General features: G+C 40.4%; 1 protein-coding gene across 2 annotated transcripts in view; it reads left to right on the top strand.

Moving 5' to 3' along the window:
• PTPRK (protein tyrosine phosphatase receptor type K) overlaps positions 1-23,777 on the top strand; it is a gene marked incomplete at its 3' end in the record, with an annotated part of 414,479 nt that overhangs the window by 317,269 nt on the left and 73,433 nt on the right. For both annotated transcript variants that reach the window (XM_081997619.1, XM_081997618.1), the window contains exons 8-12: positions 168-470; positions 11,520-11,629; positions 13,331-13,532; positions 16,294-16,399; positions 23,478-23,751. In XM_081997619.1, the coding sequence (XP_081853745.1) occupies positions 168-470; positions 11,520-11,629; positions 13,331-13,532; positions 16,294-16,399; positions 23,478-23,751 (995 nt within the window). The remainder of the gene's footprint in view (positions 1-167; positions 471-11,519; positions 11,630-13,330; positions 13,533-16,293; positions 16,400-23,477; positions 23,752-23,777) is intronic.

Genomic DNA, 23,777 nt, shown 5'->3' with positions numbered 1-23,777 from the left:
CCTTCAGGGTACTTGTACAAAGGATAATACTTCTTCAGTAAAAATTCTGTGTTTGTTGGTTGTGTCCTTTGCTTTCGCATTCCTGGAGGCATCATCTACCACTTACAGTTCAGTACAAGGTTGAAGAACGTTACCAATGTTTTTCTTCATTATATTCTGTTTTCTAGAACCTATGAGAACACCGAAAACATTGAAGATTGCTGAGATCCGGGCCAGACACATTGCTGTGGATTGGGAATCTCTGGGTTATAACATCACTCGTTGCCACACTTTCAATGTCACTATATGCTACCACTACTTCTGTGGACACAATGAGAGCAAGGCAGACTGCTTGGACATGGACCCCAAAGCACCCCAGCACGTTGTGGATCACCTGCCTCCCTACACGAATGTCAGCCTCAAAATGATCTTAACCAACCCAGAAGGGAGGAAGGAGAGCGAAGAGACCATTATTCAGACAGATGAAGACGGTATGCGTAAATGCTCTTATGGAAATTACATCCAAGTCCAGTCTAGACAAGTGGAAGGAAATGATTTTGTGTGTTACAACATGTGTCCCGAAGGACAGAAGTTCTCTTCTATTAATGTATTAATTAGCCCTACAACAGTAGCTTATACAAAAAACAGTAGCCCAAACTGTCCACGTAGTTCAAGTTAAACTCAGTCTCTCTCTCACAAGAAAAAGGAGGGTGGCTTCCCAGTCATTACAAAAATGTGCTAACACAGATGCCGAGAAACACATGGTGGTGTTAGGTGAAGGCTTCTTCACAGTATTAGGTGTAGTACTTGAAAATCAATTTTATTCTGTAAATTTATATTTAAATATTGAGTTCAGTGCTTAAAGACTCTATTCAAGATTTAAAACCTCTTCAGCAAATATGTTTGAACAATAATTTATGTTGCAGGTTATAGTATATAGTATCTGTTAACTGTTGGAAAGCCACCCATCAGATGAAAGATGACAACTTGGGATTTGGACTCGATGATTCTTATGGGTCTCCCTTCCAACTCCAGATATTCTGTGATTCCTCTTTAAAATGCTCTCAATGAAGTTTCATTGACAAGACCATTGAACTTACCTTAGCTGGGAAGAAATAAAGAATAGATGTAGATGTTAATGGTGACATTCAGTGGTTAGGCTATGAATCTTGGTATGGAAGAGATTAAAATAAAACCAGATATTTTTCCCTAATAGTATATAAATGTGGTAGTAAATAGAAATTTTAGTTTCCTTTTCTTATATTTAGATTTTATTAAAATATTGACAACAACAAAATGAAAATAGATACTGCCGTCAGTAACAAAAATGAATACTTGGACCAATGTAAGAGCGTAGGTACATAAGAAGATAAAATTGAAAAAGGTAGTGTGTTTGCCTGTAAAATGGAGGAGAGAGTGTAGCTTTATATATGGATAGCAAATCAAGGTTAGAATCTGGTAGCACTTTTTTGTCATTTATTTTCAGTTCTACAAGAAATAGAAGAGGAATATGTTTACTGTTGCAATAAAGAAAAGAGAACAGCTTATTAAATAGGTAGAATATGAGGAGCTGTAGACATAGGTGCATCACACGAAGATTTATTGACAAGTACAGAATTAGTATATTTCATGCAATTCAAATTTTAGCATTACTTTTTTAAAAAGTTAATTATAAACACAGTCCATTATGAATTATTTCTGTATCTGTGTTTATGTTATAGATATTTGTGGTTGCTATTTTCCTTGAGGTTAAAAAAGTAATATTGTTATGTTCATGGAAAATGGTTTTCTTTTTGTTTTTAACTGAGATTTTAAGAAAGGTGATGGTTTCTGATAGCCTTTATCTAGTTAGATGTGTGGAGATGGTGGCTGGTCACTATAGTGGTGCTTGTTAAGAGCAGAGTCGAGTGCATGTATTTTGTCTTCTGGTTTTGTTGTGGGTTATTCTTGGAAAGTGATGTACACAAGGCAGGTTTTGGTCTCAAGCTAGCATGCCAGTGTGCTGTCAGTGAACATGTTTAGACTCAGCTTAGGTGTCAGATGTACCATAGTATAAAAGAAGCCTCACCCAGTGACTGAAAGTTGCTAAGGTAAACTATTTCAAGCAGATGTTGTTTTCAAGGAGGGATTAATATATTTTAAAAGGTACCCGTGTTTAGACGCACTGTTGGTAATAATGCTTGTGACCTGAAAATTCCCTCTTGTGAGGTCTACTCAGTGATACTATTGGAAATGACATGCAGATTTTTTAATTGTGTGTTACTGATTGACTTGAAGGCGTATGTCCGTTTTGTCATGTATTTCAAAATGCAGAGTGTGCAAGCAATGTGCAATGTGAAGGGCTTTCAGCCATCTCAGAGAATCAAAGGTGTGTTCACACCTACGTCTCTTCTTGAGCTCTTGTAGCAATAATAAACGGAGCTCTGCAGTTGACTCCTTATGTGTATGCTGCTAGTTTAGTCCCATGTCCAAGTGATCAACTATCTGTCTGAAACTGTTTTAAAACACAGTCTGCAGCCTAAAGCAGGACTCAGGCTGAGAAGATGAGAGCTACAGGAAGATACATGAGTCTGTGCCCCACGTATTTCACATATGGTCAGAAATAACCTCATTTTCATAATGATTTTTGTAGGTTTTGTAGAATGAGCGTGATGTTGATTAAATAGTGGGGGCATTATCAGTGATTCAGGTATGAGAAGGAAGATAGGGGGATTACAGTATTTTCCTACTTTTTTTCAAATAACATTAATTAGAAATAGCCACTGATTACATGATTATCTGAAACTGTGCACTTAACATTGTGTACTTTTCATAAATAGAAACTTTGAAAACTCCAGATGACAATGACAGATAATTAACTTTTGTTTAGCTTTTCTGTAGTGCCATTCTTTCTTACAAGGATCTGCTAATCAAGTAAAAACTTCGTAGACTGTTGGAGTTAAAGGTGTCTATCCCACATTTTCTTCTCTCTCTTCATCTTTACCTTTTTGCCCTTATCTTCTGTTGCTTTGTCCATCTTCCCCATGATTCCAGTTCTCTGTCTCTTTCTTCTCCTTTTTTTGTTGTTTTGTTTTAATCTTTCCCTTCATCTCTCTTCTTCTTTTCACCTCCTCCCTTCGGCTAAGAGCTTTACACATATTTGGACTTCTAGAATTCCCTAAACGCAGATGATCTCGGACTTTTGCAGGTTTGCAGGGCTCTGGTGTGAGACAGTGAGGATCTCTGACTGTGTTTCACAAAGGTTCACATTTATATAGGGCTGTGTAACTGGGCCAGACCTCCCAGAGTGGTGAGCGATAACTGAGCAGTGTATGGTACCAGGAGTCAAATTAACTGAGGAAACAATTAGTAGAAGAACAGAGTAAGATTCAGAAGCTATGCTTCAGACCTTTGGAGCTGTAACTAACAAATGAAGAAGGTTTTAATAGCTTCTAATTCAGTATTTGCAAGAAAGCAAAGCCAGGAATATCAGTCTGAAAACAGCCTCCTTTCTGACCAGAGCTAGATCTGAACACTTGGTGATTTTAAGTATTTCTATTTAACTTGGATAGATGGAATTATTCTTTAAAGTATATTATAGTAATTTGCAAACAGCTGTGTTCCACATAACAATTAAGCCCTGGAGCAATGCACTGTTAAGCAAGTTATGCAAAAAAAAAGAGAAGCAAAAAGGTAATTTGTCAGTGTTTTATGGGTAAAACACCATCTTTCATTTTAGGGAGAGACCACACCATTGCTAAGATTTGGGAGAAAGCTCTTCTGAGTACCTGGGCACTCGGCGTTACCTGTGCCATGACAGGGACTTGCTGCTTCACCTGGCTTGCACAGGGGATGGATGGTGTTTGAAGGATTTGATAAAGAAAAAAAGAGAAAGGCTCCCACAATCTGGGGCTGCATACGTGCTGGGCAGAGATGATGTTTGGCATTTCGAACAAAGTACAAAAACCAGCAGTGAATTTATCACTTAGCATGAGTCAGCGGCGTGTGCACATTCGTGGAGCTGCCCGTTCCCAAGGGTGCTGCGAACTCAGAGGGACCCTTTTAAGAGCAGCGGATGGTGGATGAGATTAAAGCAGATAAATGCTTCTTTAATTTTTAGTTGGAAACGGATGCAAAAGCAGTGGATTAACAGGAATAGTGACATTAGCTGTGAGAGAGCAGCTACAGAGAAAGCAAATAGTGAAGCTCAATGTTCGATGGTGGTTTTATAACTAGTAAGGGAGTGTGTTGGCTAACAGCAGGCAAACAGCTAATTGAAAAAGCTCACTTGGAATAGGGTAAGTACCCATTTTGGGGCTTGAAGTATAGCAAAGCTTTGGTCTGAGCCAAAGGGCATGCTCCTTGGACGCAAACAAGGGCCCCTGATCTTCAGACTGTGTGGCTCATTCAGTTCGGTGCAGAGGTACCTAAAGCTGCGGTGCAGGGTTAAGACACAAACTGTCCAACCGTTACTCAAGCTCCTGGGAAAACTCCAGCAGGCTCACCACTCTGGGAAGCAGCAGAGGAAAGGGGAAACATTATAATTAGAGGACAAAAAAAACCCTAAAAAGTAAAGTACTTTGTGTACTGTCTAAATGTGTGAAAAAGAAATACCTTCCACCAGCTTCAAGAGGGAGAATTTTATGGAAACGGTTGACATTTAATATGTTTCTGTGATTGATAGTAGTAAGTTTTGTAAGTTGCCTTTACAAAAAAAAAAATCCTCCCATCTTTAGTATTTGCTGTGAGCAGCATTTTTTCCTTTGTGCATTTTCAAGTTGTTCTGGCACCCCAAGAAAACATTGGGGGGAAAAAAAGAAGTAGTAGAAAATGTACTTTGATCAAAGGAAACAAAGAAACAATGCTTCAAGAAGCTTTGGAAAAACATGGACTTAAAACTCTACTAGTAACATAGAAGTAACAAAAATAGCCCACCTAGGGGGAGAGGTAATGCAGCGAGATGAACAGGCATTATGTTGAATGCAGCAAAGGGGGGCTGCGAAGATTGCTTGAAATGGCAAACTATTTCAAAACCTGTGTGACTTACGTAGCTGAGTGGCACATGCGCGGATGCCAAGTGAACCCGGTATACTAATCCTATTAGTAAAAAAATGGTATATGGTTACAGTTAATAAGAAGAAACCCATGACTAAGAGATAAAAGTTTAAACGTGAAGTTGTCCGTAAATGCCGCCGCTAAAGGTATTGACCTTAGTCCTTGACCGACGTGTCGTGAGCGGCAGCAAAATTTAGTGTCAATCTAGGCAAATAAGGGAGGAATTTTTATGTCTTCAGCAGGAGTGAACTGAAACCGATTACAACCGACCTACTGCCATTGATAAAAGGAGCCTGGGATAACCTATTTGTCCTTCAGCTCGTGTAAATACCCCAATTCTTTTTTTCAGATGGTAGGTAACATTTGCTATTGGCATATCATCGAGAGAGAGAAAAAGTGATTGCAGAAAGACACGTGCTCACTTTTTCTTAAAGACATCAGAAGAGTTGATTTGTGAGAAAGTAAAAAAAATACTGAAATTATTAGCAGGGATTTATTTTAAGCTTACACTGAGCGACAAACGAAGTAAGCAGTTTTAAGGTATTGCAGAGACTAGAAATACAAGCTAGGTTTTATATCAATAGCTCAGGAAAAATTGACCCTGAAATGTAGAATTATTTACCCTGGCTGAACCAACTTCTTACTTTCATTTCCTTTATATACATATATTGGAAGCTTTATAGCTGAAAAAGTGATACTGCATATGAGATTCTTTGTTGAAATCGTGTGTTTGACATAATGATGCTTACAAATAGGCCAGAATTAGCAGCTGTTTCAGCAGTTTGCGGTGGAATGAGAGTTTACACCTGGGCCCACGAGTTTCCATTATTCCCAAGCCATGCACTAGCTGAAAACACTCTCCAAATATTTATTTCATAGAATAGTTTGGGTTGCAAGGGGCCTTTAAAGGCCATCTAGTCCAACCCCCCTGCAGTGAGCAGGGACAGCTTTAACTAGATCAGGTTGCTCAGAGCCCCGTCCAACCTGACTTGGAATGTTTCCAGGGATGGGGCATCTACCACCTCTCTGGGCAACCAGTGCCAGTGCTTCACCTCCCTCATTGTGAAAAATTTCTTCCTTCTGTCCAGTCAAAATCTGCCCTGTTTTAGTTTAAAACCATTACCCCTTGTCCTATTGCTACAGGCCCTGATAAAAAGTCTGTCCTTGGTTTTTTTATAGACCCCCTTTAAGTGCTGGAAGGCTGCAAGAAGGTCTCCCTGGAGCCTTCTCTTGTCCAGGCTGAACAACCCCAACTCTCTCAGCCTGTCCTCACAGGAGAGGTATTCCATCCCTCTGATCATTTTTGTGGCCCTCCTCTGGACCTGCTCCAACAGGTCCATGTCTTTCCTGTGCTGAGGGCTCCAGAGCTGGATGCAGGACTGCAGGTGAGGTCTCACCAGAGCGGAGCAGAGAGGCAGAATCACTTCGCTCGACCTGCTGGCCAAGCTTCTTTGGATGCATATTTTTAGAAAGTTGTAATGTATGTGAGTAGGTGAGGTTATTTCACCCTGACATGAAGAAACGTTTCCAAATCCCAGAAATGAGGAGTACTGAAGTCAACATTTGGGGTAAAAAAGGCTTCAGGCGAAATACTGCGTTAGGTGCCTGAGCCCCGAATTCAGCAAGTCCAGAACTCATGGATTTAACGCCATTTCATATTTGTGCCAGTATCTACAGTGATTGCTGCCACCTCTAGACTGATTAGCCTCTGTCAGCTTGGTTAGTATCTTGATAGTAAGCATTTCTCTTTGCTACGTTAGTAATTTTATATCGGCTGGAAGGTTCGGGGACCTGTCACAGGCGTGAGCGCATCAGTGCCCACGCAGCCAGGCAGCGTTCCCGGGTGAGTGACGCAGACCTGTGCAGGGCTGTGGGCTTTCACCCGGGGACCACGGCCTGGTGCCCCCCTCTGCTGCCCACCGCCTGGGGAGGGCAGCACCCCTGCCACCTCCCAGGGTGACCACTCCAGCCCAGCTCCACCAGGAGAGATGGTTAAGCAAGCAGCACATGCGCCAAAGGAGGCTGTTAATGCGCAGTTGGTTCTCTTCTCAATAGCATTGTCGTCTTCACTGTAAATGGTGCCACTTGAGCCATTTCCAAAGACAACTTTTTTTGTCACCGCCTTTGGTGTAAATACTCTCATGGTAAAGACTAGTAATAGCAATTGTGATGGTTTTTTCCTTTTTATTATATAAAATTTGCTTCTGTTTAAGCCTTAGTCTCAAGTTGTAACAAAGCATATAGTTAAAATGATAAATCCCGCAGAACAAGCAAATGCAAAGGTGGGCCATTTTAATTGCTTGCAACATTTAAACAGTAGAAGAGATTGACTGTCATCATCTGCTGAAAATGAGCTTCTACTTTCAGAGAAAGGCTGTAAGTTTGCTGCTGATACAGTTTACTTTTTGAGTACCACAAAGGAATTTTTCCCAGTATAGCCCGGCATATATCTATCTGCACATACGCTTTACCATATAGCATAATAATACTCTGCATGGCTTTCACAGAGTATAATAATAATAAAAACACTCTGTTTACATGCACTTTCATTATTTTGTAGCAGGAAACCTGAAGCAATATAAATTCATTTTTATAGTGGTTGGTGTCAGTTAATACGTAGTTCTTCCAGAAGGAATGTATTGTAATATAAATTTCCCGTTAAGTTAGTGTAGAACAAGGTTTAAGTGACACTATTTGTGAATAACAATTTATTTGTGACTGTGACATAATTTAGTGCAAATATGTGGCTCTAAAATGACTTGGTCTGGTGTTAGATTGATGGTTTGTGCTTTTATTATGCATAGTATTTATAAAAGTCCACCATCCCGTACTTGATGGTCAAAGATTAGAAGACGAAGAAGTACGTGATATACATACTTAGAAGAAAAGATTATCAGCTATTCACTATAGGAATATATAGTTTCATTAAAAGGACTCTGGAGATGCATGTAAATCATGAAAGAAGAGCTTGTGATGTTTCCATTGTTGAAATTCCCTTTGAATTTGTTTTACATTACTTTTATGTACATGTGGGTTTTATGGATGGAAGGAAGGAAGGAAAAATGCTATTTTGTTTTTGCTTAAGTTCAAAATCTCTTCTGAAACCCATACAGTTAAACCCACCTAAATGACTTCACTTCTTCAGCTAAGCGTAAATCTTGACCTGTTGGAAGTTTAGCATAGAATAATGCATGTAAAAGAAAGTCTTTACTGTTGTCACTGAGAGATGGTGGGGTCACACTTCATCAGGTCAGCAGATGGAAAGAAAATCAATGGGACCAGAATCTTTTTAGAGAGAGGGTGCGAAGGCCAAAAGGTTTGAGTCCAGCTCCTCTAGCGCCTACTTACACTTTTTGAATTATTCAGGTACCTGACCATTGCTAGGGAATCTTAAGTAATGTATTTCACCTTAATATACACTGGTAATAGTCTTGAGTGTTTCGGTTTAGTATTGACTGTCCGTAAGCCCACGGGGAAGCGCGAGAGCGCATGTGGGACGAAGAAAGGGAGTTGAGAAGGCAGCAAAGAGGTGCTGTGGTGAGCCGTGGGGCTTCCGGAGATGGACACGCAAGCCTGAAGAAAGACCTTCAGGCTGTTTGTGAGGAGCCTTCTGAAAGCTGTTAGCAGCACAAGGGTGATATTAGCCTGGCTGTTTCTCACCTGAGTCCTTGCTAAATATTGTATAAAAGGGAATGCTGCTCTAGAAAGGTGAAGTTTAAGGTATTTCCCATGGAGTCCTACTGGGAGTCGTAGGGAATAGACAGCAACGGCTGCCTGCATAGAAAGATGCAGTTTGAGTCTTCAGAATAGTGTTACCAACAGGTTACCTTGCTGTTGTTCTTTTGGTGCTTTTTTTGTTTCTTTGAGGTTTTTCAGTTTGAGGTTAGGGGGTTTTTTTACTACTTTCAGCCTTTTTAAAATTTCTTTTTGTAACTAATAACTCACCTGAGGATAAAGACATAAAAACACAAATGTGGAAGTTTAGGCTTTATTTTGACTAACCTGACTGATGAATCTCTGGGCCTGCTCACAGATACTCTGATCTTTAAGCAAATTCTTGCTCCTGCTTTTCTCTTTCCATGCTTCCCTTTGCCCTTTGATAAAGCTGTGCAAATAAAAGAGATTTTTACTGTGGTTGAGCTGAAAAAATGGAAGGGAAGAGATAACTTCAGACCCACCAGAACACATCCTTCAAACTAAAATTAATGTATATTCCTTTTTCTAGGCATTTGAACTCTTATTTGTTTCTTTGTTTTAATTCCAGTTGAGGTCTCAAATAATTTAATCTGATCCCACGCTTCATTTTTGGTGAATTTGCTGGGGTGGGTGAGGTTTGTGGGAATTACCGTTCCTTTTTCTAGACATTTTTGCTGTCTTTTACGTTCTGACCTTATTTTTACTGGGATTCCCAGAAAGCTGCTCATCACTGTAGTAGCTTCTGTTCTTGTGCCCTTCTTGTGACAGTGGGAAGAGAAGCATGAAACTAACTGGGATCATGTAGTTCCAGTCAGTTTAACATTGCTGCTGCTGTCACAAGCAACGAATTTTATATTGCAGAAGAAGAAAACACCATCATGCAATGTGATGAGCCTGGAGGCTTCTTCCTCTTGGGTATTTAAACAGAAGACGCAGGAGGCTTTAAGCAACCCTAAAACTTACAGCCCTGCACCCACTTTCAGTTGAATAAGTACGTTCTTTAAAAGCACCATGCAGAAAGTGTTTTGCAGGTTTTTGAGCAATTGTGTCTGTTTTCTATTTACCTCACATGCTTTAGTGTGTTTTAATGTCAAATTTCATATTCTGTGTGCTTGCCCTGGTGCATTCCTGTGTTCTCTCCCAAACACAGAGGTACATGCACACACGCGCGCACGCATCTTCCAGGGAAAGCGTCATGTGCGTCAGGGTATATTCATACCTCATTTGAGAGGTAGAGAAGAAAACCAATTTTTTCCTCTGAAAAACAAAGCAGTGCCTACAGCAAGTGTCTGAATGCTACTGGAGCACACAGGGGCTGTCACGGCATGTCAGCCGTCATCCACTGCCCAGTCTGTATCGGGACACTGAAGCAGAGCAGCAACATATGATTTTAGTTAACTACTTCTAAGTCTTTGCTTGACAGATGGATGAACAGTTTCTGTGAAGCTCTCATCTGTTTACTTGTGGGCTTTTTTGACTCCATTAATTTATTATTAATGTGCCAAATTACATTGTTTGTACCAAGGATCAGATCATCATTTATAGCTTCCATGTGGACTGAAATAAATCCCACCATTGGGACAGGCCACTCACTCCTTGGTGCTGCTAGCATAGTGCCTGGCATTTCCTTTGATCCAGCAGGTTTTAATTTATTTTCACTCTTTGTAAAACTTCATTCTGCTTTGATAATTAATACCCGAGAAATGTCATGCGTGAGGCTCACTGAAAGTTACATTGAAGAAAATAGGCTGATTAAGAAGGGAAGAGAAATCTGTGTCAATATATTAAATAGAAGTAACATTTTAGTTTGAAAGAGACTGCAGATTTGGGCAACTTTGGCTTTTGCAGGGGGGAGAGGAGAGGGGCAGCGTTTCTTTGGGTTCCGGGTTTCTTCAGGCACCCTCTTATCTTCATCCCCTTCCTTCAGCATGTATGGGTTCAAATCTAGGTGAGCTGCCATGGTTAAAAAGGAGACGTACATGTAGGCAAAAATACCTTGTAAGCTGAAATGGGAGATAACTAAGCGCTGCCGCCTGGTGTGGGTGGGATTACCAGGTACTGTGAATCGCTCGGGCAGAGGCCTGAGGTGACACTTCAGACTTGTTATTACAGTAGGGATATTGGTTCCGCTTAAAGTAAGAAAGTAGGGTCATTTTAGCGTGGTTCAGTTCAAAGCTTTGAAAATGTCTCGTATTGGAAAGATTTGAAGTAAGCAGTTTAGCAGTTTTTGATCCTTCTGCAGCACGAGCACGTCAGTGGCGGAAGGAAGCAGCAGCTGAGCTGGCGTGTGTGCCCCATGCCCCTTCTTTAAACGAGGATTTCTTCTAAAACCCCAAATCATGAGAAGGGGTGACTGAGAACTGTTTTGTCGGCATTTCCCTCATTTGGAAGATGCTGTATAACAGATGCTCTTCCTTGCCTTTGATTTTTTTCTTTTTAAAAGGATTTTAAAACCATGTAGTCCTTGTCCTAAGATAACGCTTATTACAGAGTTCAGTGATGTTCCCTGAAGTCGCAATATAGCTTGAACTGTTTCCCCTGGCTATACTACAAGACAATCTGACTTTGCATGAAGTTTTGAAAACCATATGTGGGGATAATGTTTCAACTTCATGCTCTGTCTGTGCTGCAAATGACAAAATACACTTTGAAGTGCCTTTTCATACTCTCTACCGCTGCCTTTTGCATGCGAATGAATATTAACAAAAATAGACCCGCGCTTACTTTTGAGTTTAATAGGATGTTCTGTCATCTCTTTATTTTACTGTCTTTTGAATTTCCTATTTTTAAAAGTTTTATTTTGTTTCTAGTGCCAGGCCCTATACCTGCCAAGTCAGTGAAAGGAACTCCTTTTGAAGATAAGATCTTCCTTAACTGGAAGGAACCTGTGGATCCAAATGGCATCATTACTCAGTATGAGGTAATCATTAAATAGCTAACAAGCATAGGATAGAGCTGGGAATGTGCAGCAAGAGGGGTGGCTGACGGTGGGTGTTTATTCTGTAGGCAGCTATTCAGTTATGCTGCTTTCATTTACAGAATACTGGATTTTGTATAGTGATTAGATATTCAAAAATCATAATTATGGTGCATATGTTGTTGGCTGGCCAGCCCTGTCAAGTGGCTTTGGCATGTGAGTACAACAATATTACAATCCACGTGGGAGGTGCTAGTTTTAAAAATCTTGTATCATTACTATACACCCTTCTGTCATGTTTTAACCCCAGCCAGCAGCTAAGCACCACGCAGCCACTTGCTCACTCCTCTCCCGCTCCCCGGCAGGACAGGGAGGAGAATAAAAAAATTAATACTAAAAGAATAGACAAAATAAGTGATGCACAATACAATTACTCACCACCTGCTGACTGATGCCCAGAGCCAGGGCACCCCCATCCAACTCCCCCCAGTTTACATATTGTGTATGAAGTCGTATGGTATGGAATATCCCTTTGGCCTCTTTGGGTCAGCTGTCCTGGCTGTGTCCCCTCCCAGCTTCTAGCTATCAGGGCATGAGAAGCTCAAATGTCCTTGACTAGTGTGAGCACTATTTAGCAACATCTAAAACATTAGTGTGCTATCAACATTATTCTCATACTAAATCCAAAACACAGCCCTATACCAGCTACTAGGAGGAACATTAATTCCATCCCAGCTGAAGCCATGACAGCCATGATCTATGAAATCTTCTTGTTGGAAGAGAATGTTACATGAAAAGTAAGATGGTTATTAAATTTGGAGCAATGTTTTTTAGCTTTGTCAGATCTTTAGATATCACTCTGCAGGGAAACCTCCATATATATTCTATTTAAAGTGTATTTAATATATGACCCTTCTGGGGACCTCCACAGGAGGTTGGCAGGAAACATGAGCTGATTTGAAGAGCAAACACCATCCTCTCCATCGCTCCTTTTTTAAAGGAACAGAGGATATAATTTTGTGTACTAGTCAATTATGGGAGGAAGACAAATCAACTAATCAAACAAAACCCCTTAAATCTGTTTGTTTATCTATTTAATGCTAACAAAGTTCTATAAATAGTGTGGGTTAACCCTGGTGGGCAGCTCAGCCCCAGTCAGCCGCTCGCTCGCTCACTCCCCCACAGTGGGACTGGGGGAGAATCGGAAGGGCAGAAGCGGGAGCTTTGTGTTTTAATCACAGATCTAAACCACAGCACCATACCAGCTGCTATCAAGAAAATTAACTCTATTCCGGTCAAAACCAGTACATTAATATATCATTACTGGCTTTAAATATATTATCTTGGTTTGGACAGCATTTAAATATGATTATTAGAAGAGGAGAGGGAAATATATTACAGAAAGTGAAAAATAAAGGGGTTTGGTGGAGATGGGGAGGATGGTGGGAATGTCCTAACTTAAATGTAACAGTGAAATTTTCCATACATGAACTAAAATCACAAAGAGAGAGAGATGAAGGAGACCTGCATAGCCTTTCAAGTGAAGCAGACTCTACAATAATACACATCAAGTCCTCATGGTATCCCCAAGGTAGCTGGGTAGCTAGATAAGCATGTGCCTTTTATTCCCTTTCCAGCCAAGCTAACCTAATCCCCCTGTGCCAAAAACTGTAACAACTGTTACAAAAATAATTGTTTTCACAGGTCAGCTATGGCAGTATACGGTCGTTTGATCCTGCAGTTCCAGTCGCAGGACCTCCGCAAACTGTGTCGAAGCTGTGGAACAGCACACACCACGTCTTCTCACACTTGCATCCTGGTACTACTTACCAGTTTTTCATACGTGCAAGCACCATCAAAGGGTTTGGACCAGCAACCACGATCAATGTAACAACCAACATCTCAGGTAAAAAACAAAAGTGTGAGTGTGTGCATGTTCACTGGTTTATATAAGGTTTTGGGGGGCATTTTTTTGTAAGACTTGAAAAATCGGGAAGTGTGAAAGAAAACCCCAAAAAAATCCTATCATATTGTGAAACTGTATTACTAAAAATGTTTTTGAGCATATTTGCCAAGCAGTAGCATAGGTTCAGGGATAAATCCTTGCACGAGGTGGAAATTGCACACCTGTAGTTGTCAACTGATTTTGTATAATCTTGTACTTTTCAACTAAAGATTTTGAAGTGCTGTATAAACTTTAACTAATTAAGACTTTCAGCACTCCACAGGTCAGTAAGCACTATATTTGTTTTGCAGATTAGTAAAGTCAGATGCGGGAAATTAAGTGACTTACTCAAGGTGACACTGCTTAGCAGCCCACAGCTATAACAGAAATGGGGTAATTGGGAGGAGGTGTGAATTTCTTTTGCCGTATAGGTCTGCTTCCTCGTGGCTTTATTCACTTACTGCAGTGCACCAGGATTGACGATATTCACCTTAATAATGCACTGCAAACCCCAGAAGAAAGTAGTGCCAAATGAAATGCTTTAGTATTTTCATTTTCTTCAATTTCAGTATTCTCAAAAAATAAGATAGCAGCTTATGCAGTTGATAGCAGAAGATAAGTCAATACTATATCTAGAGAGACTGTTGATTTTATGACATGGCAACTTCAGAGCTTGGCAGAGATCAAAGTAGTCAGTCATTTAGAAATGTAAACAGCACAAAGCAGGCTATTTTCCTTATTATCTGCCATAATGAAACTTATATTGCTCTGTAAAGGGAGGTTAATAATGTTTTGGAATGCGTCTACTATTCTGTGGGAAACTACTCACCTGGTCTCCTCACCCAGTTCCCAAAAACATGCACAGAAATCAAAATGTGAGAAAATTCAGGGCAGAGCTCCTTGAATTATGTAGCAAGTGAAATGGTCTAGTTGTCATAGTTAACTGGAACAATTTCTTGAATTCCATCTCAGCATGTAAGTACTAGCACCCCAATCCCTTCAAAAAAAACCAACCAAACCACAAAAAAACCCTCAAATGACATGTTCTGTTCTGTTTATCTAGCTATTAGGTTGTTTTGAAGCCTGATATTTTACTCAGGTTCTTTTAAAGTCCTTGTGTTTCCTCACAACAAATTCCAGTTCATAAACTTTCAGGGATAATGGTGGTGTAGTACTTACATATTTGTCTTCTCTTTGTAGGAGGGGAAGAAAAAGGTGTAACTATGTAATATCTTGCTAGCATTTTTGTCCCCCAGCCGTTTCAGTATTTTGAGGAATAAGCAATGAAATGATGAAAACGTAGTTAATACCAGGAAAGCTTACAGGCAGGCTGTGACACCCTTTGTATCTGAATTTCAGCCTGTTTTTTTTCATCTTGATTTATGCTGAACTGTTGTCTAGTTTCACTCTGCATAACTGTTACTTTTTGTGAAGCAATACATACGTTTCAGGAAATGCTAGCTTTATTTTAATGAGTGAAATAATTCCTTTCAACCATGCTTACAAGTGAGTGCTGTGATCCTAGAGAATGTGGTGTAAATAATAATTTTTAAACGAACATTATTTCTATAAAACAAAATTTCTTGAAATAAGAGCAATTTCTGTGTTCATCTAGAATCTGGGACTAATTAAGCAAGGCTTTTAATCTTTCATTGCTCTTCTATCTATTGATATATTATCATAAAATTATTATGACTTAAATGATTGACATCCTGCTAGAAAACATCTTTTTTATGAAAGTTCATTTTGAAATGTACAAGTATCATTTACAATTTTATAAAAGTATAGCCACATATTTAAAAAAATGTGCAGACTGTTTTCAGGTTGTCAAAGATTAGTATTTAGTAGAAATCTATTATTTTCTGAGTCACAGAAAATCCTGTTTCTTTCCTTGCGCTAGAGCTGAAGTCAGCAACCAGTGAGGACTGTAGTAGGTTTGTGGCAGCAGATTAAAGTTGGATGGCTGAAGTGATCACCGGCACCAGCCATCCAACCCACAACAAATATTGCTGCCACAAAGGCCTAGCAGCCAGTCCATTAGTGAATCAGTTCCTGAACTGCTTCTAGTATTGACTTTGATTTTGTTTTTTCTTACTACCCTGGTCTGAAACCTGCCATGGCTCAGAAACTGATTCATGAGCAGCTTGGCCATCTATTGTTACAAATGGAAGGAAACATGGGCATGGAAATAGACTCCCCCATCCAGTTCTAGTCCACAGATGCACATCTATCCAAGCCCAGTTTTCCTACAGTTTGGTTGGTATTGGCATGGTTTCCCATGACGTTTAAGAGGAAATGTGAAAGGTTCTTAAATTGTTAGAGGAGGAAAAAGAGGGGTGGTAGATGTTGGGTCTGCAAGATGGTGAATATAGTTGTTTGTAAGGTAGAAAGAGCAAGGCCAAAATGGGATTTTGTAGTCTTAGGGTTTCTTGGCAGGGACCTCTTCTCTCTGTTTCTGTCCTTGAATAAACCTGGTTTAGCTTCATGGGTATCATGATTTGTGGGGGAACAGTTAGGGATGGGGTTATCAATTGTTGGTGAAGTCCCATTCATGCTTTAGTAAAAGAATGTGCCTGACTGGAAAATCATTAAAAAAGACTCACATAGCTGATGAAGATTGTGGCTTTGTCCTATATTGTGAACAGACACAATCTCATGAAAATTCAAAATGTTTTCACTGATATGTTTCTCGTTCTTTTCCTTCCCACTCGACATTAATCAGCTCCCACTTTACCGGACTACGAAGGAGTCGATGCATCTCTCAATGAAACTGCTACTACGATAACTGTACTCTTGAGACCAGCACAGGCCAAAGGTGCACCTATCAGGTAAAAAAAACCCAAAACTTTTTCCATTAAATTAATTTTTTTAAAAAATCAAGAGATTTTTTTTTTTTAGTTGATTATATGCTGTCTTGCAGCTCATAGAGCTGTTCATTTCCAACTGGTATTGATTTGACATTACTATTGTTTTTCTTAGCTAGACTGAGCTTGCCAGTATAGGTCTGTAATTAAAAAGAAAAAATTCTTGGATTTTTTTCAGGGTTTTTAAAAAGATAGTCATGACTTGAATCATCCAGCTGTCTGTCCTGTTTGATTTACGGTCCCCAGGACCACCTCCTATCCATTATCATTTCATTTTACTTTCTCACAGTGTCTCTGAAATATGAGGTTGAAAGGTGTTTGTCAGAAAGTGGATTTGAAAATAACACTTCCTCTCCAGTGCTTCAAATCAGCTATTCTGTAGCCTATGTATATGATTGGAAAATTGGAAGCTCAGAGGAAATGGGAGAATAATAGTGATGAATACAAACTCTTTGACCTTTTTCCTCTCAGAGTGCTTCTTACTAGAAATCATGTAACAAGCTATTAAATTTTATTTGGCGTGTCCCATAATCATATTAAAATGTTTCATTTATGTTAACTTTGAGGGGTCTTTTCCTTTCTGCTCTCTATTGAGAGATAATTTAATTCTGTTTGCAAAGATTAGTCCACATCCTGCTCTTTGCTTCTACTTGCTAGTGCAAAAATTTTGTGATATTATTTGATTCCATTTGTGTTTTACTGATGTGGCTGCATCAGCAATATTCAGGGACAGGGTTGACTAATTGGGGGTTAATTAGCTACTGCACATCAGAACCTTTTCATGCTCTTACCCTTGTGACATTTTAGAGAAATACGGGCTAATGCATTTCATTCTGTGTTAACATTAAGTCGGTTACCATGGCTCAGCTGGTGTTGAGTAATGTGCCTGAGCCCTGGAAGTAGAGGAAAATTAACTATTTCTTAAGTCTGTTTCTATTAAGAGGAATGTATGTTTTACTTGAAATTGTGGGGATGAGTCACGTACCTATAAGCATTTTTATATGCTTATCATATAGTCACACTTAACGATTGATATGATCAAGTTATTTATTTATATTCTGTCATAGAAGACAATCCAGATTCCTCCCCTTTGTAGGAGATATTGATGTGTTATATTCATCAATAAAATTGTAACACCGTACATCATTAGTTTCTGAAAGATTGCCCTGGAGCAAACCTAGAATTTTTTTGAGCATGTAAAATGATAAAATGTACAGGACTGCATTCAGTACAGGGCTTGGATGCCTAAAATAGGGGTTTTGTTGAATTGATACAGTAGAAACCAGACCTGGGATCTGAAAGTGCTCCCAAGTTATGCAGGTGCTTAAATTCACTGTACACCTTTTTCTAGGTGCTTGTAAAGCCTTCCAGGTGTCCTGCTGATGGCCGTATCCAAAGCTGCCCCTGTTTGAGAAACATGCTCTCTCTCTCATCTAGTCCACGCCAAACCTTTCAGTTCTTGCGCCTGGTCCCCCAAGGGGGCTAGTGCGTCGGCTCGCCCGGCGCGCGCCTGCTGGCACTGCTGGGATCTTGCCACCTCTACACCGCTTGGTCTGTGGGACGTTTCTGCAGACAGCAGCGGGCTCCCGCCCTCGGTCCCACTGCTCACCCGGAGCGGGGTCGGTCTCGCATCCTGGGTTTCTCTCCTGGGGGGTTTCTTTCGTAAACTGGTCGTGTGCTGGGATGTGGCTAGAGGATTACTGGTACCTAGCTCAGGGAGCGCTGGTTTCTCTGTACTGTCCTCGCAGGTAGGTAACACTGCAGAGCAAACCTGCAGCACATCGCCTCGCATTTATTCTCTCAATTTTCCTTACAGCATCCTCAGTCCTATGGCATGAGCTTGTCACTGTCCCGTGAAGGTGGCAAAAAGGATCTGTGTACTAAACGTTAATAGATAGTTTGATGGGGTAGTTTTGATAGAGTATTAACAACTGGTGTTTGCGTATGTTCTCAAAAAAGCATACACCTTTATTCCTGTCTCCCCTCTTCCCTCTCCACTTCAACTAATTTCTAAAACCTGAGAGAGTACATTAAATTTCTAACATCAGGAAGCCAAGGAAATAAGTCCTCCACCATAACCAGAGAGCTGGACTTTATTTTCAAAACAAAACACTTGTTTTATTCCTTACTCTGAATGAGGAGCATTCTCCAGGGGAATGCAGAAGACATGGTCCCATTCCCTTTCCTGAAGGTACGCATATTGCAGTCAGGTATTTTTCAGCAGCTTCTTAATAGGGGAGAGAAATGTAGCACACTGAAATTCTGAATTGATTCAATGCATTTTGCTAAACTTTATGATGCGTTTTAGTGAAGCTTCAGTCTATCCACACTGCAGTTGTGTTTCCACTACAAGCTGGCTTGCTGCCATAAGGAGTGTTACTACGTAGGTAGGTGGGAAAAAATGCATTGCCATGCCTGCAGCTGTGATTGAGTAAAAGGGACTCAAATGCTGTCCTTTAGCCTGACACTGAAGAATACAATTGGTTTTTTGAAAAGGTTTGTTTGCACCCAGTCCTCTAACCCCTGGAGCTGCAGGTGGTCAAAAGATCGTTTTATTTAATACCAGTAGGTCCATGTTTAAAAAAAAAAAAAAATTAGAAAAGGAGAAAAAAAAAAAGCTTAGTCTGATACTGTCTTGCTTTTACAAACAGAAGTATATTACGATCAGATTTTGTTGTAGCTCAGCTTCTCCATCAGCTGAGGATGTTCCTTAACTCAAGTTAACAGATGTTCCTTAACTCAAGTATAATCTATGTGCGGCTGTCAATCATTTCTTTAAGACACTAGGTGCCATAGTCATCACGGTTTAAACATGACTCTAATGGTATCTTCCCTGTCAAGTGTTACCGTGTAATCCCTAGCATTCTTTACGGCCTCCTGAAGTTTTAAACCAAATTACAAACTAGAAATGCAAAGGGAGGCAAGGCTGGATGGCTCAGGCTCCCTGTGAAGTGCGTACCATTTCACCATCAATCTCGTGGATGAGATCCCAGTTGGTAGCATCAGTGGTGCTTCAGTGATTCATTTGAAGATATGATTTGTCGATGTAGTTTTTCTGAAGAGATCCTGACTGAGCACCAGCAAAACCATCTTTTTTTTTCAAATCCTGCTGCAGATGAGGATTATGAAGAGCATGTATCAGAATCAGCATAGGCAACTGAAATTCATTTTATTTGATTGGTAAAGTGTTTTTCTTGTACCTCCATATGCTAAATCAGGATGTTTTCATTTTGCAACAAGACTAATGAAGTGCACCATGGCAGGGAGCAGCTGAAACTTAGTTGTCAGTCAGGAATTCCAAGAGCTGGGGTTGTAACTTGGACTTTCAATCAGTCTGGCAACTGTCAAAGGAGAGGATGCTCTGTCTCCACGAGACATGTAGAAAGAGACCTCTAGCTGGTATTAAAGCCTAGTCAGAATAGGGCTGAAGTATGAACAACATGTTCATCACTGCCATATCTCTTTGGGAGCCTGAATTTTTAGGGAGGGGTGGAAAGGAAGATCTGTTGGTGGGGCCCTCGTTTGACTGTTTGTAATTGTCAATAGGGAGATACTGTGCAGGTTTTCTGGGGGTGGGGGGAGTTTTTTGACATGAAAAATAATTTCTTCATGCAAAATCTCAACTGAGAAGCGCTTCACCTGCAATATCTTCAACACTTTCTCTGCTTACCTAGCTGTCTCAGACACCTATTTGGCCTTTATAATCCTGACAATTTATGTAGCAGGTTCTGAAATTTGTATTACTCTTCAGAATAGCTCAGAATTTATTTAGGCATTGGGGAGAAGGAATATTGTCATCTAGACTTCACACACCTCTCTCTTTATTTCTTTTATTCCTCTTTGCTGTATGGGAAGACTGGAAAAAAAAAATGCTATTGTAGGAATTCCCTCAGCTCCAGTCACAAGACAGCTCTCTCAATAATTGAATTCCCACCATAACACAAAAAATATGTAGAAAACGTAAGATAATTGGAGCTAGGATTAGTAATATGTAAAAATGCAAGGGTAAGCAGAGTACATAGCCTTTAAACTTTCACTTACAGCCTGATATCAGACGACATTTGCAGCCAGTGAACACCCTGCTTTTCAAGTTGCAAAGTTAACTTCGGCTTCTTTCTTCACACCTTACAGCAGGGTGTCCTTTCCAAACACTGTTATGTGTACACAGAGTAACAGTGCTGCTTTGGGGCCACTATAGTGTTTAGCAAATGGGTTTAAACAGATGGCATCACAAAGGGCCCAGAGGTAAACGACTGTATTCCTTCGTGTCTTGTTAGCCTATAATGTTGCATGAAAAATACTGCCAGATCCCCTTTCTCCAAAGAGGATAGGCACATCTTTTATTTAAAAAATACTTTGTGAAAATTTAAAAATAAATAAATAAGGCCTCATTGGAAATTTTAAAGACTTTCTGTCATTTGCTATTCTTTCTTTAACTAACAGTAATTTTACAAAAGCAGATGGCTACAATGTGCATATCTATTTCTTATTTTCCACATTTTGTAGATTTTCAGCTGTAGGCACCCAAAAAGCATTATTTTTGGAAGCATATTTTATGTAAATTACTTTTATTTGAAAAATTTTTCAGAACCGTCACATTTTACTGTGATCTCACGCTTAAAATTTTACCATACCTTTTATATCACATTCAGAACTTACTGCATGTTTTTAGAGAATGCCATTAAGAGACTTTGCTACTATTTAACTCTCATGTCCTTCATCTTTGATTTTTGGTTTGTTTTGGTCTCCAAAGAGACTTTGACTCTTAAAAAGGACACGTGCCTCTACAAAAAAGATACCTCATTGGCCCCTCATTCTGTAGAATGGCAGGGCAGGAGCAGGGAGAGGAGAAAGGGGTTTAATTTGATGACTACGGTAGATCTTGGCTCCAGGCAAACCGGGCCGTTCCAGGGGACGGTTGCCTCCATCTTGTGCAGACGCTGCCCCATCCTGCCGCTCTCCCTGCTGGCTTTCTCCTCCCAGCTTGGCAAGGCGTTGCAGAGGACAAGTTCCCACCTCTCCTGGCACGTGGGAGAGATGAATTTGTGTCGGTCCGGGCCGGTTGGCAGCTCACGAAAGAAGGCTCCAGAAGGGAGGGTGCAGCGAGGCGGTGCCTGCGTTTCCAGTACTCTCCAGCCGGCTGGCTGCCCGGTTCGGGAGCGGTGGTTTTCACCCCGCCTGGGCGCAGGGCCAAGCCGGGGAGGGGATGAAGGCCGGTAGTAATTTCTTCCCTTCAGACAAAATATTAAAAAATTATTTTGAATATTTTACATCCTGTCAAGTTTGTAAAATAGCGAGGCTTTTCGGGTTGTTTGCTCAGACATTTATTTTGAAGCACAAAGAAAGATTCTGGGTGCGCAGGGCTCCTGTGGAAGTGATTTGTCGGTGCCAGCCGCATTAGCTGGACATGGTTAATACACAGAGTTTACCACAGAAGGTGATTTATAACCGAGTTCAGTTCACAGACAGTTTATGAGAAACAGAGATCCCTGGAAGTAACTCATCCTTTTTTTTCATTTACATTTTTCTTTTTACCTAGAGTTTCAAAAATGAGGTGACTTTTTATATTCCTCTTGGTCACTTTGAAAGGGAAGAGGCTTTCCTCCTTCATTTTTTAGGTGTTAGGAAAAGGGGATGCTAACTACTTCTTCCAGCTCAAGACCAACATGAAACGAATTTCTTATTTTTTCTTCTCTCCTTTCTTCCATTCCCCAGTGTCATACTTCATCTCTGCCACTACAGTTATTGGGTTTTCTGGGCTGTAGTAGCCGAGAAAATTGACAAAATAATTTAATGCTGCCCCATAAGTTCTGAAATGAGGAGGATTGTCTTTGCCTTTCGGAGTCCCTGCAGCAATGCAGTGGCGCTACGAGAACTCTGTTCAATTTTACTTTTTCTGTTTAGAAAGCTTTAAAACAAAACCAAGACAGGCAATTCTGTGAGTTTAATTGAATAGCTTCAGGTCTTGTCTACATGCTTAGGCATATTTTCTTACTAATGTTTCATAAGGTCCTCAAATGTATCTGCGCATAAATGAGAAATTGTGTGCATGTATACCCGTGTGTATATGTGTGTGTGCATACGTATAGTTCTTAAAACCCAAAACCCACTTTTTTTCTTATAGACTGAAGCATTGCCTCCTGCTCACAGTGTGTAAGCTCTGTACCTCTGCACAGCAGAGAAAGCTGATAATGACTTGGTAACATCCTGCAGTTAGGTAGTTCCCCTAAAAGAGAAAGAAGAATTATAATTACCTGTTCTATTTTGAGCAGGTGATTTTGAAAAGTGACCAAGCCGTGGACCATTTCAAGAGAGGTATTGGGAGTTTGGGATGGCGTTTTAATAGGCCGAATGCCATCTGCTTCATCAATTTGTAACGTTTTATCATTGACAACTGTAGAGGAATGAGGCAGTCTATTTTGGTGGAATGGACAGATTTCTGTCCATCTGTGCTTGTATTACAGCATGTCACTTGTACTTTAGATCTGCATAGCTCTGAGCCAAGATAGAAGCCACAGCAAGGTCAAGAGGTGGAGAAGCCTGTCAGCACATTCTGTCTCTAATGATATGACAACTGCAAATTGGTGCTTCAAGCACAGCCTTGAGGCAGTCATTATGTTGGGCCTTGAAGCTCAGCTTTCTCTAATATAATTTCAAAGGAAAATGCTAACTTCGGATGCTTCCGATTAGCCAAGAGTTTAATCTATTGTAGTTTCAAGTCAGATTGAGTCCTGTGTTTCTTCAAAAGAAAAAAGCCCTAAAAAAATTAAAAAAAAAAAAAATCATTGTTCAAAGGTTGTGTATAGATTTCTGTTGTTTTTTTTCTTGAAAAGAATGGATGCTGCTTATTTCCAATGGCTGAATTAGATAGCATTGCTCTATTTCAATCCTTTGTTTCTTCTTGGTTTCCATGCATCTGCTGTCTTTCCCTCTTTTCTTATTCAGTTTACACAAAGCAATTGGGCTAATATTTTTATGAGACTTGACATTTCACCCTAGCAGGTGACCTTAAAGTTATGCTGTTTTTCCTCTGTCTCGCTAGTGCCTACCAGATTGTTGTTGAGGAGCTGCACCCGCACCGAACAAAGCGAGAAACGGGTGCTATGGAGTGCTACCAAATCCCCGTCACCTACCAGACCGCTCTTAGTGGAGGGTCACCCTACTACTTTGCTGCTGAGCTGCCCCCAGGAAACCTGCCAGAGCCAGCCCCCTTTACCGTGGGTGACAACAGGACTTACCAGGGCTTCTGGAACCCGCCGCTGGCTCCTCGGAAAGGCTACAACATCTATTTCCAAGCCATGAGCAGTGTTGAGAAGGTAAGTACCAACCGCCCCTTTCTCAT

The sequence above is a fragment of the Phaethon aethereus genome (assembly GCF_964289735.1).
Source record: "Phaethon aethereus genome assembly, chromosome: 3".
NCBI classification, from domain to species: domain Eukaryota; kingdom Metazoa; phylum Chordata; class Aves; order Phaethontiformes; family Phaethontidae; genus Phaethon; species Phaethon aethereus.
This window is presented reverse-complemented; position numbering and strand designations above follow the sequence as displayed.